This window comes from Dermacentor silvarum, chromosome 8 (genome assembly GCF_013339745.2).
Source record: "Dermacentor silvarum isolate Dsil-2018 chromosome 8, BIME_Dsil_1.4, whole genome shotgun sequence".
Taxonomy (NCBI): Eukaryota; Metazoa; Arthropoda; class Arachnida; order Ixodida; family Ixodidae; genus Dermacentor; species Dermacentor silvarum.
Genome location: NC_051161.1, coordinates 78,776,332 through 78,794,926, shown reverse-complemented (window position 1 = coordinate 78,794,926; position 18,595 = coordinate 78,776,332). Strand labels below are relative to the sequence as shown.

Genomic DNA, 18,595 nt, shown 5'->3' with positions numbered 1-18,595 from the left:
AGGCGACGTTTAGCTGCGGCACCAAATGCGTATTTATATAAAAACGTTGCGAGGCGAGAAGGTGGTAAAAAGTTGTCGCAGTTTCACCTGAAAGGCGAAGCATCAATTGCGATAGCAAATTTGTAGAGAGCTATACGGAGTAATGATATTAGCTTTATCAGCTGTATAAACTTGGACATGCAGCAGCACTGGCAACGCGCAGAACTGTTGTCGACGCCGTCGGCGTTTTGCCCGCGTTCGCTCAAAAATGCGTGCGGCATTGGTGACTGTTGCCGGAGCCTCTGATATAAATAGGCACTTGGTGCCGCAGCTAAACGTCGCCTCCCTTCCCTCCCCCTCCCCCACGGCCTCTCGCGCGTCGGAAGAAGGCGCGTTTGCTCTACATATATGGTGATTGTAAAGGAGGAAAGAGACGCCTACTTCTGCAGCCCTTAAGGAAGCACGGCGCAGAACGCGCGTTTGTTCTCCGCCGTGCGTTCACTCCCCGTGAAAGAGCGCGTCCCTCGCGCCCTTTCACTCGCACATACAGCGTTCGGCGGCGCGCGGCGACGATTTCATCTCCATTGACGTCATACGGAACCTCACGGCGACGGCGACGGCGACGGCGACGCCGACGGCAGAAATCTGCTTTTGAGTGTCCATATAATTGCTATCGCAATAAAACGAGTTTCCCGTTCTGATCTCGTTGAAAACCCCCGAGCCGCCCCCCCAGAGGCCCTAGGCAACAGTCACCAACGCCGCGCGCGTTCGGTGCGAACGCGGGCAAAACGGCGACGGCGTCGACAACAGTTCTGCGCATTCCTGGTGCTACGGCATGCCCAAGTTTATACAGCTGATAAAACTACTATCCTTACTCCGTATAGCTCTCTACTAAGTTGCTATCGCAATTGGTTCTTCGCCTTTCAGGTGAAACTGCGACATTTTTTTTCATAGGGAACGTTTATATTTTCCGGTAAGGTCATAAAGAAAGCTTCAGGCTTGTAATACTGAAATATTGGAACGCATGCAGAAACCGTTCAGTGCAGAGGCCTACGCGCCACACCACTGTTTATTGGCAAAAGCAAATACAAAGCATGAAAACAAGGCCTATTGATGTCTCCTCTCGTGAATATGACATTCTTTCGCATGGTTTTTGCATGTTCCTTAAACAGACACTTAAGGAACACGATGATGACAACAAAGGTCGTCGTAGAGGACATACCGAGGGCGACATGGCGTCTGCGGTGCTACCCGCGCAGCGAGGACGAATCACAAGTATTTATTAAAAAGAAGTAAGTATACGCTTGGGCAAGTGCGCTATGATGTGCTAGATACGTAGTGGAACTGCGCATGTTCAGAATGCTAAGCAGATATAGGACTACGGGCGTGTATATCTTATAGGTGAATCAATGTGAGTGAAGCAGAAACAAATAAAAGTACTACAAAGAGTCACGCTATTTTGTTTAGCGCACACTTACACACTTAGCATATATAATATATAAACACCTCGCTGCTTTACTTCTAGTACACATACATAAATACCCAAGAAAAAACAGGGAACTGGCACCGCAGTAGCTCAGTTGGTAAGAACATCGCACGCGTAATGCGAAGACGTGGGCTCGTATACCACGTGCGGCCAATAGTTTTTTCGGCCACTTACATTTAATTAATCATTTCTACACTGCAAATAACTCCAAATACTTTCCCTTATGCCTTCATTGGTGTCACTGTCTGTTGTCTTTACGCAATTAGGACTACATATATATATATTGTTACGGGCAAAGAGACATTGAAATTGCATTTACAGACTATTTACAATGGCGTACAAGGCATACAAGATGCAAAACCAGTCCGCGTGACATCAGAGACCGTCGTCGTCTTCTGTGTTGTCCTCAGCGTTGTCTCGAGCATTGCTTGGTAACATGACCCCCGTCTTTCGTTCGCACGAGCACGACCGGAGAAGCCCAAGGGCTGCTAGAAGGCTCAATGATATCTCGGGCAAGCATCTTGTTGACTTCCTTCTGTATGGCTTGGCGCTCAGTAGGGGAGATGCGCTAGGGCCGTCGGTGTATCGGGCTAGCGTAGCCAGTGTGTATCAGATGTTTTACAACGGACGTTTGACCCAGTGGCTGGTCATCGAAGTGGAAAATGTCCTGGTACGAGGCGAGAAGGCATCGAAGTGCGTCCGCGTGGTGGGCCGGAAGGTCACGGGCGGTCATTCTCGCGAGAGGTTCCAAATCTCGGGTTGTAGGGCCCGAACCAGCAGCGGTAGACGACACAGTATCACCAGATAAGGCAGAAATATGGTAGTCAGAAGCCGGGTCCAAGGTTGCAAGAGATATGTCCTGAGGTAGCACTTGAGGACAGTGGCCAAAACTCACTACAGGAAGACAGGTGGCATTGTATTTTATGCGGACAACCGTGTGGTGAAATGCGACGCCCTGCAACAGGAGGATGGTGGCTTTGGGCTACAGGACGTAATCACCGTCGGCGACAGGTGGATCGGGTGAAACGGCAATATAGGTCACGGCTCGGCGAGGTAGGCAAACGTAATCGGTGGAACATAGTCGACTGGGCGTAGGATGAGGAGGGTCAACGGCATACGGTAGGGCGAGTTGGACAACACCCGCAGAGCAGTCAATAATGGCCGAATGTGCCGACAGAAAATCAAGGCCTAAGATGATTTCATGTGGGCACTGCTCCAAGACATAAAACAAAACAGACGGATGATGTCCGACTACAGTGACACGGGCGGCGCACATCGCAGTGACAGCTGGAGCTCCACCGTCGGCTATATATATACGTGGACAACGGTGAGCGGGGCAGGAGTTAGGACTTTCTTTAGGGGCGTACGGAGGTTCGAGTTCACAACCGATCTGTGTGCTCCTGTGCGAATAAGTGCTGTTACATGTATATCGTCCACGTCCACGTTGATGAGGTTGTGATGGCCAGACAGTGTAAGCAGATAAATTTAGGGTTGGGTCGTCATGGCAGGCTCACCTCTCGGAGCTGCGCCCGTTAGTTTTCCGAGGAGCGGCGGGAGTAAGAAGGCGACGGAGAGCGACGAGGCAGACGCGAGCGGGAAAGACGTGGGCGTGGCGAAGGGGAACGGTTTGGTCGTGCGGGCAGAGATATTGGTGCGTTGTCTTCTTCAATGTGTGTCGGCGGGCGGGGACTGCCAGGCGGGCGCCGGGTATTTCGATAGCTCGGCCAAGGCTGCGAGTTCCAAGAACTGCGACAGTGGCGAGAAATGTGTCCGACGCGTCCACAGCAAAAGCAGATAGGCCTGTCATCAGAGGTGCGCCATTCCTCCGGGTTTCGATAAGGAGGACGAGCGTTCAAACTTCGTGGTAGAGCGGGTACGCCGAGTGAATGGTAGTCGCGTCTGTGGACTGGGCTAAGTGAGTGGAGTCCGACATTGGCCAGCTCTTCCCGTACAACGGTCTGAATAATAGATATTGTTGCTCGGGAATAGTCTGGGGCGCGATTCTTGGAAGCAACTGGAGATGCAGCTTCAATCTTCCGGCGGACGATGCGCACAATACTATCGGATGCAGCCGGCGCGGGTGGAAGACGAAGATCCTAGAAGGTAGATATTGCAGCCGTGTTAGGAAGGCGAGAAAAGTTGTGAGCAATACGACGGCTTTTGGCTTCTTCGAAGCGGCGGCATTGAGCAATGATGTCCTGCACTGTCGAAGAATTCTTGAAAACGAGGAGACTGAACGCGTCGTCCACGATGCCTTTGAGGATATGTCCGACCTTTCCCGCTTCCGGCATCTTCTCGTCAACCTTCTGACAAAGCGCAAGCACGTCCTGAATATAAGTCACATAGGACTCCGTGGAAGCCTGAACTCGGCAAGGAAGGTCTTTCTGCGCGGCACGCCGGCAGCCAACAAGCTTGCCAAGCAAATCAGTGAGCTTTTGTTCGCAGAAGTCCCAGCTGGTGAGCACCTCTTTGTGGGTCTCAAACCAGATGCGTGCGTTCCCGCGAGGTAAAAGAGCAAGTTAGCAAGCATGACGGTCTGGTCCCAGTGATTACTCGCGCTCACCCGTTCATAGAGCTGAAGCCAATCTTCGACGTCGGTGTTATCCGTTCCGGAAAAGGTGCCAGGGTCTCGCGGTTGTGCCAGGATGACGGTGGGCGTGGGTGGCGATGAGCCCGAAGCATTCTCGCCTTGAGCTGGCATGGCAGATGCAGCCAAGGAGTGCCCGCTGCGTAAATCCACTGTGCGTCTGGGATACCCAGCACCTCCAACAAGATGTTACGGGGAAAGAGAGGTTTAAAGTATATTTACATAATATTTAGCACTGGCATACAAGGCATACAAGATGCAAAAACAGTCCGCGCGACATCAGAGAGCGTCGTCGTCTTCTGTGTTCTCCTCATCATTGTCTCGAGCATTGCTTGGTAATATTATGTATATATATATATATATATATATATATATATATATATACATTATTGCCACCTGTAGGTAGTGGTTCGAGGGCAAGAGTGGGTCGAGCCCAAGAGAACAAAGAAGACCGCGCGCCCCTTCCCTGCTCGAGCCAGCCCCGACGGTCGCGTTTTCCAAGAGCCAGCTGCTTTACGGTTTATTAAACCTTCAAGAATACTTCTCGAGGCTCGTGACAAACTAGTGGAGGTGCTGAGTACGCTTCCTCACGGATGTTGCACATCCCTCCAAGGATCCGCGCTAGGAATCCAGTGCCTGTCGACACTCCCGTGCATTGGTTCCAGCCGCAGGATCAGGGGACTGTCGCCAGAAGTCGTCGACGCTATGGTTCCCACCACATCAACCGGTATGACCAGTGCTTCCCTTCAAACCGCCCCTACTGGTTCGGGAAGCACGATGTCCAACCGGTACACCCTTGAGAGCCCACGGATCCCGAAGACGTTTCATGGCACAGTGTTTGAAGACGTCGAAGACTGGATGGTCAAATTCGAGCGCGTTGCCTCCATGAACGAATGGAACGACGCGGAAAAACTCAGACACGTCTACTTCTACCTGAAGGATGGCGCGCGTACGTGGTTTCAGAACCGCCAGGAGCAACTGACGTCGTGGCGCGAGTTTTGTCGTCGGCTTTTGGAGACCTACACTAGTGCTGACCGCCACGAACGAGCGGAACGAGTGGTGCAGGCCCGTGTCCAGTTGCCAAACGAAACTGTGCCCACGTACGTCGAAGACATGACGCGCCTCTTCAGACGAGCAGATCCAAAAATGCGGAGGAGAAGAAGTTACGTCATCTGATGCTGGGGGTCAAGGAGCAACTCGTCTTTGGCCTCGTATGGAGCCCTCCGAAGACGGTCGCGGAGTTCTTGTCTGAAGTCATGACCATGGAAAAGATGCTTCTGCATCGTTAGAACCTGTATGAGCGGCAAGCGAACAGTATGTCTGCTGCTGACATTTTCACGGCCATAGGAAGCAACGGTGACTGTCTGCGAGAAGTCATCCGCTCTGTAGTGCGTGAAGAGTTGCAAAAGGCCGCCGTAACACCGCACCCTACGGTAAGCTCCATAGTAAGCATTATCAAGGACGAACTGCACCAGGCGCTCCGTGACACCTTGCCTCCTGATAACGCTGCGCAGTACCTCCTGAATACCACCGTGCGACCTACGCGGAAGCCCTGAAGCGCCCTGCTTCCTCTCCGCCGCTGTTGGTTCGTGCTCCTCCTACCGTGTCAATTCAGTCGGCGCAGCCGATATCGTACTACGACGCTGGGTACACGCCGCCGCCAGGTGTTCATGCCACTCCATTTGACAATTGTTCGGAGCAAGCGGTTCACTACGTCGACAACAGACGCCCGCCCCCTTGGAAGTCAGATGTTTGGCGCACACCAGATCATCGGCCTCTGTGCTTCCACTGCGGTGAAGTGGACCACTTGTACCGCCTGTGCCCATACCGGCGCCTTGGGATTCGCGGCTGTTCCGCCTACTCGCCGCCGCCCCGAAACGGCCAGCGACCCCGGGACATTCAGGACTACCTCTCTCAGCAGCGCTTGCCCCCGCCTGCCAGGCGGCAGTCGCGATCGCCGTCTCCGAGACGATTTTCACCTCCGCCCCAGCGGTATTCTCCCGAGCGGTCACCCAGTCCCCGCCGGGAAAACTAACTCAGGCGATCTTTGGGGGCGAGGTCACTGACGGTCGAAGCGCTGAAGACCTCCGACGGACGCAGTTACAGAAAAATACCGATCCGACATCACCTGCAGCTGAACGGGACGACCGGTTTTCGCTCGATATACCATTGACTATTGACGGTTACGCCGTTAGTACTTTAGTGGACACCGGCGCAGACTACTCGATACTAAGCGGGAAAATAGAAAAGCAGCTGAATAAAGCAATCACGCCCTGGCATAACTCGCAGATTCGGACGGCTGGCGGCCACGTCGTTACTCCACTGGGCGCCTGCACGACTAGAGTTGAAGTTCAAGAAACTACATTCGTAGCGAGCTCCCTTGTCTTACGCGAATGCTCCCGCGACGTTATTCTTGGGGTTGACTTCCTACTTGAGTAAGGCGCTATTATTCATCTGCAAGAGCGTCGTATCACTTTCTCTGTCGAACGAGCAATCGACGTGCAAGACGGCCAACGGCGCGACGACGTACTTCGTGTTTCTGCAGACAGTGTCACGCTTCCTCCACGAGCCAGTGTCCTCGTCGACGTCACATGCTGTGGCTTCCGCGATGGCGAAGCGGTGGCCGAAAATAACTGGGAACGCCTACTGAAGCAAGGTGTTTGTGTGGCTCGAAGTGTTATACAGATTCGTGCTGGTCATTCGCAATTGCTTGTTACCAACTTTAGCAACTAGCACCGACACCTGTTCCGCGGCACTTCGTTAGCGTTTGCAAACGCAGTAGCAAACATTAACAACTGTTTCACGTCAGAAGTAGTGGAGACAGCAGACACGTTTCTGGGCCATCTCGACATCAATTCTGAACTGTCCACCGATAGCCAGACAGCACTGCGCAAGCTCTTGCTTGAATTGAGGACTTGCTTCGCACATTCTTCCAAGGTACGCCAGACTTCCCTCACTAAACACAGGATCATCACGTACGAAGACGCACGCCCGATACACCAGCAGCCTTACCGCGTGTCGGCAAAAGTACGCGAAGCCATACGTGCTGCAAGTCCGGGAGATGCTTGACGATGGCGTCATCCTACCTTCCAACAGCCCGTGGTCGTCTCCGGTCGTTCTTGTCAAAAAGAAAGGCGGAATGCTTCGCTTCTGTGTCGACTACCGCAAGCTCAACAACGTGACTAAAGCGGACGTGTACCCGCTGCCGCGTATCGACGACTCATTAGATAGACTATGGCGTGCCCACTATTTTTCTTCTTTCAATTTAAAAAGCGGGTACTAGCAAATCGAGGTAGACAAACGCGACCGCGAGAAAACAGCCTTTGTGACTCCAAATGGTCTCTATGAATTTCGAGTGTTTCCTTTTGGCTTGTGTTCAGCCCCGGCTACTTTCCAGCGAATGATGGACAGTGTCCTTACTGGACTGAAGTGGCAGGCCTGTCTTGTGTACCTAGATGATGTGGTGATCTTCTTTGAAACGTTCGAGCAGCATCTCCACCGCCTACGGAATGTGCTAGAAGCCATCCGATCGGCAGACTTCACACTTAAGCCCGAAAAGTGCCACCTTGGTTATGAGAACTCAAGTTCCTTGGGCATGTAGTAAGCGCAAAGGGGTCCGGCCCGATCCAGACAACCTTGCCGCTGTGGCCGCGTTTCCAGCTCCTGCCGATAAGAAGGCCGTCCGGCGCTTCCTGGCTTTGTGCGCCTACTATAGCCGGTTTATTAAAGGCTTTTCGAAGATAGCGGAACCCCTGACTCGCCTTACAAGGGACGATACGCCATTAGTGTGGCATAATGAGCAACAGGCGGCTTTTGCTGAATTACGACAGCGCTTGCAGTCAGCACTCGTTCTTGCACATTTTGACGATGATGCTGATACTGAGGTACATACCGACGCCAGTAGCATTAGCCTTGGCACAGTGCTCGTCCAGCTTTAAGATGGAGTAGAAAGAGTTATAGTGTATGCCAGCCGCTCAGTGTCCCGTGCCGAGGCGAATTATTCGACTACAGAGAAAGAGTGCCTCGTGGTCGTGTGGGCGATCATCAAGTTTCGCCCATATCTCTATGGTCGCCCCTTCAAAGTAGTGACGGACCACCATGCCCTCTGTTGGTTGGCAAGCATGCGCGACCCTTCAGGACGACTGGCTCGGTGGAGCTTGTGCCTACAGGAATTTGACATTACCTTCGTTTATAAGTCTGGCCGTAAGCACGAAGACGCTGACACACTGTCCCGCGCACCCATTGATCCTGCCAGTCAGGAAACAGAGGACGATGACGGCTTCCTGGGTGCCATTAGTTCGTCGCACTTGAGCAGACGGCAGCATGACGACGCTGAGATTCGACCGATCATCGATCATTTAGAGGGATGCGACACAACCATACCACGTCATCTGTCCCGCTCGCTGGCGTCCTTCTGTCTGCGAGACAACGTGCTGTCTAAGAAGAATCGTTAGGCCAGCCGTGCTTACCTACTGGTGGTTCCAAGGGACATGCGCGACGACGTCCTCTTCGCTTGCCATGACGAACCGACACCTGGTCATTTAGGCTTTTCACGAGCACTCGCAGGAGAGAGAGAGAATAAACATCTTTATTATGTAAATGCAGCTTTGGAGAGGAGTCCTCATTCCAGAATGCCTTGAGCTCAAGCCGCGTCCTGGGCCCTCGCAATCAGCCGTTGCTGATCTTCGAGGTCGGAGCTGGCCAAGGCTCTCTCCCAAAGCTCGTTGGTGCGGTAAGGGCTCGGAGGATTGAGTGGTGCCTCTGTGCAGCCCCCTACTATGTGCCTCAGGGACCCGGGCTCTGCGCAGAAGGGGCATTGCGGAGAGAATTGTGTAGGGGCTATGAGGTGGTTTCTAGTTGGGTGGGGAATGTATTAACCTGTAGAGCTCGGAGGAATCGCTCCTTATCTCTAGGGAGTGACTTGTGCGGGGGTGCATATGTTCTGCGGGTTAGCTTGTAGTGTTGTGTGATGTCTTGGTATGAGACAAGAGGGTGCATGCGCTCGGGTTCAGATTCCTCGGCGTCGGCTCGGTGGGTCAAATCTCGAGCCACGTGGTTGGCGACCTCGTTGACAGGAATGCCGTGATGAGCTGGCGCCCAGATGATCATGACTGATCTGGTTGGCGGCTTTTTATTGATGATCTTGAGCGTAGTGGCATGAATTATGCCGCTAGCGAAGTTGCGGCACGCCTGTTGGGAGTCGGTCACTATGACTTCAACCTGTGTTTGGCAGAGCGCGAGGGCTATGGTCGCTTCCTCGGCTTGGAGGGGATTGTATCGGGTGAGCGAAATGCTGCTCCGATGTTTTTTGTTGAGTAAGCGATATGTACTATTGGCCCGGGCTTTTGGCAAACGTCAAACACTACGTTAAATGCTGTCGTGAATGTCAGTGCCCCAAGACACCATCCGTTAAACCGGCTGGCTTACTTCAGCCAATTGAAGCACCTCACACACCTTTCGACCAAGTCGGCATGGACATTCTCGGACCGTTTCCTCTGTCTGCCGGCGGCAACAAATGGGTAATCGTCGCGACTGAGTATTTAACACTCTATGCTGAGACGCAGGCGATTCCACGAGCCACGGCCTCAGAGGTAGCGCAATTCTTCATGCGCCACATTGCCTTGCGTCACGGTGCTCCCTCCACTGTAATAACAGACAGAGAGACAGCATTTACAGCGCAGCTTATGAACGACGTTTATGAATTAAGCAACACCAGGCATCGCAAGACGACCGCGTTTCATCCGCAGACCAACGGACTTACCGAGTGACTGAATAAGACGGTCACAGACATGCTCGCAATGTACATCGACGTTCACCACAAAACAGGGGATCGGATCTTGCCTTACGTGACCTTCGCGTATAACACCGCCGTGCAAGAGACGACGCGCTTCAAGCCTTTTCGCCTTCTCTACGGTCGCGAAGTCCAGACGATGCTGGACGCTATGCTGCCGTGTCAAGGCGCTGACCTATTGACAATTGACGCCGAGGAATTTTCAGAGCGTGCCGAGGAAGCTCGGGGAAGCCGCAGTTCTTAAGTTTCGACGCAGGAATCCTAATGATCTCGAGGCGTTAGCTGAAATGGAGGTGATGTGATAAGTCCACGAAAGATTTTGCCTAAGGAGAACTCCTAAATACTCATATTCTGCGGTGTTTATAGAATAAAACTGATAATAAAAGTAATAGTTAACAGTTTTTCTAGAAAAGGAAAGTACTTTGCACTTCGACACGTTTAGGGACATGAGTCACGTAGCACACCAATCGCTGATATGTTCAATGTCACTTTGGAAAGCCGCGTGGTCAGTGGAACAGTTAAGCAAACGTTATGCAGTGCTGTCGTCAGCAAATAATCGCACAGAAGAGGGTATATTATTCAGTGAGTCGTTGAAATAAATTAAAAAGAGAAGAGGTCCGAGTACAGTGCCTTGAGGTACACGGGAGGTAACGCCAGACAGGGGAGAGAAAAAGTTACCAACAACAGTGAACTGTTGGCGATTAGAAAGAAAATTGCGAATCTATGATATAGGGTTAGAGAGCCAAGTTTAAGTACAGAGAGCTTTTATATCAGGCGGCTATGGGCTACTCCATCGAATACTTTTGAAAAGTCCAAAAAGCTGCAGTCAATTTGTTTATTACTATTCATGTCAAAGTGTAAATATGATGTGAATCCTAGTGTTTGGGTTTCGCAAGAAAATCCTTTTCGGTAACCATGCTGTTTCGGGTAAAAAAATATATTACGCCCTAAGGGGCGGCGCTTCTCAGGATGCTTTGAATAAAGTTCTCCGTATCCGTTCCGTATTACATTCAATATTGGAGTATATGTGGGATGCGATAATGCGCTCTAACATTTTGCAGCAAATGCATGCAAGTGATACAGGACGGTAATTTTTGCAAGAACTCTTGTTACCTTTTTTTAAAAAAAACGGGTACTACTTTTGCTATCTTCCAGTTTGCAGGAAGCATACCAGCTGTAAGCGGCTCGTTAAACAGATGTAGCAGAATATTGCGCGACACTATTGTCTTTTTTAGCATTTTAGAATTTATGCCATCTATGCCAGAGGAGGAAGACACCGCAACGTTATTTATAAGATCGATTATGCCTTTCAAAGTGTGATGGGAGCCGTGTACTGGAAATCAAAATCTGGTACAAAAGGAATGTTGGAACTATCTTCTCTTTTAAAGACGGATGGTGAAAAATGAGTTGAACGCTGTCGGACACTGACTGTCAGGCATAGGTGGGCTGTTTTTATCATCCAATGAAATATAACTGCATTTATCCCTAGGGTTAACAATTTTACAGAATTTTGCTGGATTACTTGTAAGAAGTCCTGGTAGATCTTTCGATAAACATTTATCTTTGGCAATCAATAAAGTGAACCGTACTCTTTTAGAAACTTTTGGTATTTATCCCACGCCAATGTTGCTTGTACGCGCTTCGCGTTTTCATGTGGCGCCTTTTTTCTTTTTGTTTTTCATTCGGTGAAATGTTTTAGTAAACCATGGATTAGAACTATCGTTAGTTAATGTAATGAGAGTGACGTGCTTTTGACTTAATGCAGACTACTTATCTGTGAATAGTACCCAATTTTTGCTGACAGATCTGCTGTAAAAGGATGGCTCCAATACATCAATAAAACAGCTTTCAAGTTCCGAGTTATTGATGCCATAATTACCTTTATTGTAGTGTCTAATTCGCTTTGTTATGAAACCAGTGAACGCGCACGGAATATTGATGGTCACTTGGAGTAGCTGGCGATCACTGAATCCATCTAAGGGCTATGTTTGTGATGGTTTCTAGATATAATGTTAAAATGAGATCCAAAAGATTGGAATGGCGAGTCGGTTGAACAATCACCTGAAACAGGTTAAAATACAATGTTAAAGTAATAAATCTTGTGCACATATGACAGGATGAGGATAGATTAACCCAGTCAATTAAAGGAAGATTGAAATCACCAAATAGATACTATCTATCTGCCTGATACAGACCAATGACCGGATTAGTACAGTCACGTAATGCCGTTAGAAAGGAGCAATGAGAATGCGGCGTACTGTTGCAGTTACCCGAGCAGCACTTTCACGGTTGATACTGAGCAGGCCACCCAAATGATTTCGAGGTTAGTATTGGTTTTAACAACAAAATATGTGATATTTTTAATCCCTATTATGGCGCCGCACAATATTTTCCTATCACGGTCGCGCCTGTATATGCTGTAAGAGGTGTTACCGGGGAAAAAGTCGTACGTGATTCCAGGATGTAACTAGGTTTCGGTAAAAGCAAGAGCATCCGAATTGCAATCGTCAAGAAAAGGAGAAACAAGATCGCGCTTTGACATTATACTACGGGTGTTAGCAAATGATAACGACAATGTGAGAAAGTAAGTGTTGGATTCGTTTTATGGTGATTGTACACGTGCGTATTGTGTCGGAGCTACCTATTGACCAAACAGCCGTGGTTGCTTAGTGGCTATGGTGTTGGGCTGCTGAGCACGAGGTTGCGGGATGAGTCCCGGCCATGGCAGCCGCATTTTGATGGGGGCGAAATGCGAAAACACCCGTGTACTTAGATCTAGGTGTATGTTAAAGAACCCCAGGTGGTCGAAATTTGCCGGAGTCCCCCACTACGGGCTGCCTCATAATCAGATTGTGGTTTTGGCAAATAAAACCGCGTAATATTTTTTACCTATTAACCATGACAACTGCATCAGTTGCGACATCGTAGGTATACGTCTCAGAGTATTCTCTGAGACGTATACCTAATAATATAGGTATATAAGGTATATAATAGTAAATTCGGTCGACATTCAACTTAAATGCCTTGAAAGCATATTTATCGCCAGCGGGCAGGGACAGTAGGGAGACAACACAGTGCGCTAACTTCAACAGCTTTATATCCGTGAAACAGCCACCAATTTAACCCGTTCAGAGTGACGCAACATCATCCCGATTCATCCATCCAAAAAGGCCGTCTCCTTATCTAAGAAGTCGACCGAAGGGGCACTGGCACACGTTTCGCTATACCAGCAGGTCCATTTCGCCATTTCGGCGACCGTTAATTCGCTGCTGCTTGATGTGCAGGAAGGTGCCAGCCAGTCTCCTTCCTGCACGTCAAGCTGCAGCGAATCAACGGTCGCCGAAATGGACAGTCCACTAGGTAGACTCTTACAGAATACCGCCCCTGTACTACGGTTCCACAGATGCTTTGAAAGAGGCGAAGTACAAAGTAGTCCTTACTTACAGTTCCTTATTTACTCGGACAGAACCTTTATCGTCGGTGTCAGCAATTACACTCAACTCATGAGGAATAAGAGAAATACAGTCGTTATGAGGCACGTCTCCTGCAATTATTTTCTTCACAAAAATTTTTTTGACCTGACTTTGCAGCCAAGGCGTGCGCAGCCCTTATCATTTCATCTGGTTGCTCATTCGTCACGGTTGGCAAGAGCAAGTGTGGTCGATCGCCGTCGCGATCGTGTACTATTTGTCCATCCTGCTGCGGATTCCACTTTTTCAGTAAGTACACATCCTTTAATACCCTTGACGTTTCTGCTCGAGGGAGCGACATGGCGTTAGGAGCGCCTAACTCAAAACGTTTATGTTTTCCCGGGCGCGTGCCGTTCCGGCTTTTCGGAAGAAGCCTCATTTCTGTTGAGAAGGTGACCCCGCGACAGCTTAGATGGCACTGATGTTGCAGAAAGACACCCTACTACAAGCCAGGACGTCACTGGCAGTGGGAGAGATAAGCAAGAGCCGTTTAGACTATTGAAGCAACAGTAAAGCAGGGAAGAGATGGAAGCGTAATTGCAACAGGCATCGATAACCTTACAAGATAAAACAGATAGATAGAGAGTTTGATTAGAATAGCGTAGGATATAAGTAGCTTACAAAGGCTTCGTGACTATTTGCCACCACTGCAATTTATTACTGCACCGCTACTACTTATAATAGATCACCGAGTTATCATAAGCAGCAGCCATCATTAAAGGCATCTGGGCTTCTATGAAACATTCGTAGCTACATCAAGTCCCCCCCCCCTCCGACACACACGCACACACACGCACGCGCACCCACACACAGGCACAGGCGTGCACGCACACGTACACACAGACACACATGCACACTGCACGCACGCACGCACACACACCACACACACACACACCACACACACACACACACACACACACACACACACACACACACACACACACACACAGCACGCACGCACACACACACACACACACACACACGCACGCACGCACACACACACACACGCACACACGCACACACGCACACACGCACACACGCACACGCACACACACACACACACACACACACACACACACACACACACACACACACACACACACACACACACGAACTTCTTTTTCTCTCATTTTTCCGCTTTGTTCTCTCCAATTAGCCCTTAACCGACCTTAACTTCCCAAAATTAAAGTATTGCTAAATATGCGGCAGGAGGAAGCGCCACAGATTTTCCAGTTTACTGGGGCGCTATAACGTAAAATGTTTCCAAACTGTTTTGATTCCAAACTCCTGACGTCAAATTTACGTAACCACCGACGCAAGCATCGGGTGGTGACCCGCGGCGTTGTCTGAACAACCCAACTAAACACTCCTCGTTTATAGGAGGTCACCTTTGTTCACTTTCAAAACCAATAACATTGTCTACACTCAGCGGTTTTTCTTATCTAATTGGCTGACAAGAGGCGAGGAGCACGCTCTAGTGGAGATGGTTTCGATGGGGCCGAGCCAGTACAGTGAAAATAGATAACCGCATAAAGAGGGTGGTGTCGGCTTCTCCGATTGGCCCGCTTCGCCTTACTTAGCTTGCGGTGGCTGGTCAAAAATCGCGGCGGCGTGCAACGGAAGGATAAGAATGCCGCTAAAACGGATCCTCAGCAAGGAAGAGTTGGCAGAGCGATGTCGTATGCATGCCGAAAGGGCTCGATAACGTTTTACTGCCACGCAAAAAAGGTTTATCATGCGCAAATAAATACATGCTCACCGGCAGGTGCGAGTAGCGAGTGCCTGAGCGATCGGCGGGCAGCCATCTTCTATTTCTTCTGGAATGAGTCTGTGGCTATTCAGAAAAATTTTCAGTTTTGTTCGCCATATTAATGCATTTTTTCGCGTACACGTCACTTTGACGTGGTGAGTTTTCGCGGTTTTGTGAGGTCGTGTGACAGACAGGCGAAGTGGGCGTAGCCAGAAAACATTGCACCAATAGCAGAGGGCTAATCGTGAAAAGGCGTCGAATCAGGAATGATTATTTTTCTTTTGTGCGGTTTAATCATGCATAATCAGTGTGTACACGTTATATCAGATGGGGAGCTATCGCGGTTTCCGTGACGTCGCGTGACAGACAGGCGAAGTTGGAAGTGGCCCGAAAATGTTTTGACCAAACGTGGAGGCTGATTGCAGAAACTGAAATCAAAAAAAAGTTTGGAATCATTTTGTGTTATATCGCCCCTGTAAGAATTAATTACAAATTCTTAGTTGGGCAAAATTTGAAGGAAGATGGTGAGGTAGGCGAGTGGGCGTGGAATCATTTTGACTGTGTAACACAGAGAAAAAAAAAATAAAACAGAGCTTGGAAGGCAGAAGAAACCAAGCCGCGGTAGTGACATTCAACTTTCATTGTGTCCTGTTTATGCCTGATTTTTTGCTTTTGGCTTTTGTTCATACTTCGTGTACTCTATATAGGCGCGTTGCTAAACATTGAAGAGGGTGGGCGTGTAGCTGTTTATGTTTCGTTTATTAAATCCAAGTGTAGAGAGGGGGGGGGGGGGCAGGGTTGAGTGAAATATTATGTCCTGACAGAACAGAGTGGCTTATCAGGCATACCGTAGCGGAGCACTGGGGATTCTATATGAGCAGCTGGGGTTCCTTAATGCGAACATAATTCGGGTTCTTCATCTGAGGAGTCGCAATACGTCAAAATGAATAATGTCAAAGACGTTCCTTTTGTGAGGCCTAGCTCGAATTAGACGCCTTCGCTACAGAGCGAGTACTAAGAGCTTCAGATGATGCCTTGAGATATGCCTGCTGATGTCCGATTATTTTCAGCGTGGTGTTGGCCGACATTGCAGCTTCAACATTACGCTGCGCGGTGATTTTACTGCCCAACATGGGTTTCAAATATGCTCTGTGTGGTGGCCGGCTAAAATTTAAACTGCATGACAGTCGTTTGGATCACGATATCAAAGGATCATCGCTTGGATAAAAAGGATCATGCTGACGCCGGGCGACGCTGTGCCCAAAAATGCACCGGCACTTCACTCGTTGTGTTTGCCGTTTTATTCAGGTGAAGCCCGTTGTTAGCTGGATACTATCCACTGTGGCCCCTAATTGATGCGACAAGTTTCCTCTCGACGAGTCCTCTTTAAGCAACGGGATAAAGACGGTGCACCGTTTTGAGCGCATAGTACATGGGTATACTGCAGTTACGTCACACAACAATACCGAACATATTATTTCCTAAGCAGCTGCATTTGTATGGCGGCAAAATATTACTCCTAATAGTAATCATAAGGAATTATCAACCAATAATTAATTATTTATATCATGTGCCCAGGAGTGACACAGCAGTCTAGGCTTTTATAATCAATCGATTCGTCAATCAATCAATCAACTATTTATTTACCGTGCACAGGAAAACCTCCAAGGTCTGAGTGCTGTCGCACGCATGCATAAAAAGAAACCTCAGGGGCATATAAGTAACAAAAAGAATGAATAAGAAGAACAATTTTGAGAAGAAGACTGTTCATACAAAGCGCAAGGTGAATACAAAAGGAACAGGAGAAGGGCAGTTGAACAATGTGCGAAACTATATGACACAACGCAAAGCTCGGAAAAGAACAAAAAAGCGAGTTGTGAAAAATATCGAGATCATGAAAATAAGCGTTATTCTGTGGACGGTTGAGTGTTGGTGATGACAGGTAGGAGCACGGAAATGTCTATGTTCTCTTGAGATCTTGCGCGGAATAGGCGACATGATACAACTGAGGAGTTCGGGGTAGGTGATGATGCCGTGAATAATAATCAATCTGTCAATCAATCATGTTTATTTACCGTGCCCAGGAACAACACCAAGGTCTGAGTTCTGGCGCACGCATACATTACAAACCAAAAAACTAAACACTGTATGGGAGAATCATAAAAAATAAATCAATAAAAATAAAAATTGTGAAAAGAAGAGAGTACGGACAGCAAAGCGCAAAGTAAATACAAAATAAAAAGGAGGAGAAGGTCACTTGAACAATGCATGAAATTAAAACACAAGGCAAAGCTCGGAAAAGAATGATGACAAGGAGTTATGAAAGATATCAAGATCACTAAAGTAAGCGTTATAAAGACTCTGTATCCTGTGGACAGTTGAGTGTTCGTGATGACAGGCAGGAACATGGAAAGGTCTATGTTCTTTAGTCATCTTGGGTGGGATACGAAACATGACACAGCTGAGTAGTTCGGGACACGTGAGGTTACCGTGAAGGAGTTTGAAGAGAAACAGAAGGTCAGCGCGATTACGTCGGTCGCGAAGTGAGGGCAATGACAATAATCCAACAGTGCTAGTACAGGGTGCCATGTCCAGGTTTGCAAAGCGGTGATCATATATGCTTACAAACTTTTTCTGGACACGATCTATATGTCAATGTTGGATCTAGAAGAGCCATTCCAGACGACCGACGTATATTCGAGTTGAGGAAGACATATGGTTGTGTAGAATTTGCGGAATGGTGTAGGAGACTTGAATTCCCTCGATAGTCTGCATACAGAACCAAGAGAGCGCGTACCCCGCATTGCAACACGTTTAGTGTGAGCCGAAAAGTGTAAGGTTGCATCAAAAAGTACGCCAAGATCATTCATCTCGCAGACCTTACACAACGGCACAGAATCTACAGAATAAGAAAAAGAGATACTTGCTGTTTTGCGTGTGAAAGTGATGACTTTGGTCTTAGCAGCATTCAAGGTAAGGTTGTTATCCTTGTACCATTTAGAAAAGGAAAAGAGGTCAGACTGCAGGGCGAGACAGTCATCAACAGTGTGAATTTTCTTTAAAATCTTGATGTCATCGGCATATAGAAGGAAAGAAGAGTTCCGAATAACAGAGAGGAAGTCAGAATAATAATAATAATAATAATAATAATAATAATAATAATAATAATAATAATAATAAATCGTAAAAGTGCTGAAAGTTGGGCGAGTTGGTAGCTATTCATCTTGAAACTAGAGCGCACACAGAAGAAACGAGGACACATTGCAAAGGTATCCCACAGGCGCTGACTCGCAACTCAGTTTATTTTTGGAGAGAAGTTACACACACACACACACACACACACACACACACACACACACACACACACACACACACACACACACACACACACACACACGCACACACTCACATATATATATATATATATATATATATATATATATATATATATATGCAGTGCGTCAGCTATTATTAGGTACTATTATTACTATTATTATAATATTTATAATAATAAATCTCAATGAATGTAGGC

At 48.4% G+C, this 18,595-nt stretch overlaps 1 protein-coding gene across 1 annotated transcript in view; it reads left to right on the top strand.

Annotated features, from left to right (window-relative positions):
* The first annotated feature begins 3,729 nt into the window (after positions 1–3,729).
* The window catches only part of LOC119462223 (ABC transporter C family member 3-like), an 87,774-nt gene continuing 72,908 nt past the window's right edge, over positions 3,730–18,595 (top strand). Inside the window, exons 1-2 of the mRNA XM_049672894.1 lie at positions 3,730–3,956; positions 13,434–13,562. Of these exons, the coding sequence (XP_049528851.1) occupies positions 3,730–3,956; positions 13,434–13,562 (356 nt within the window). The remainder of the gene's footprint in view (positions 3,957–13,433; positions 13,563–18,595) is intronic.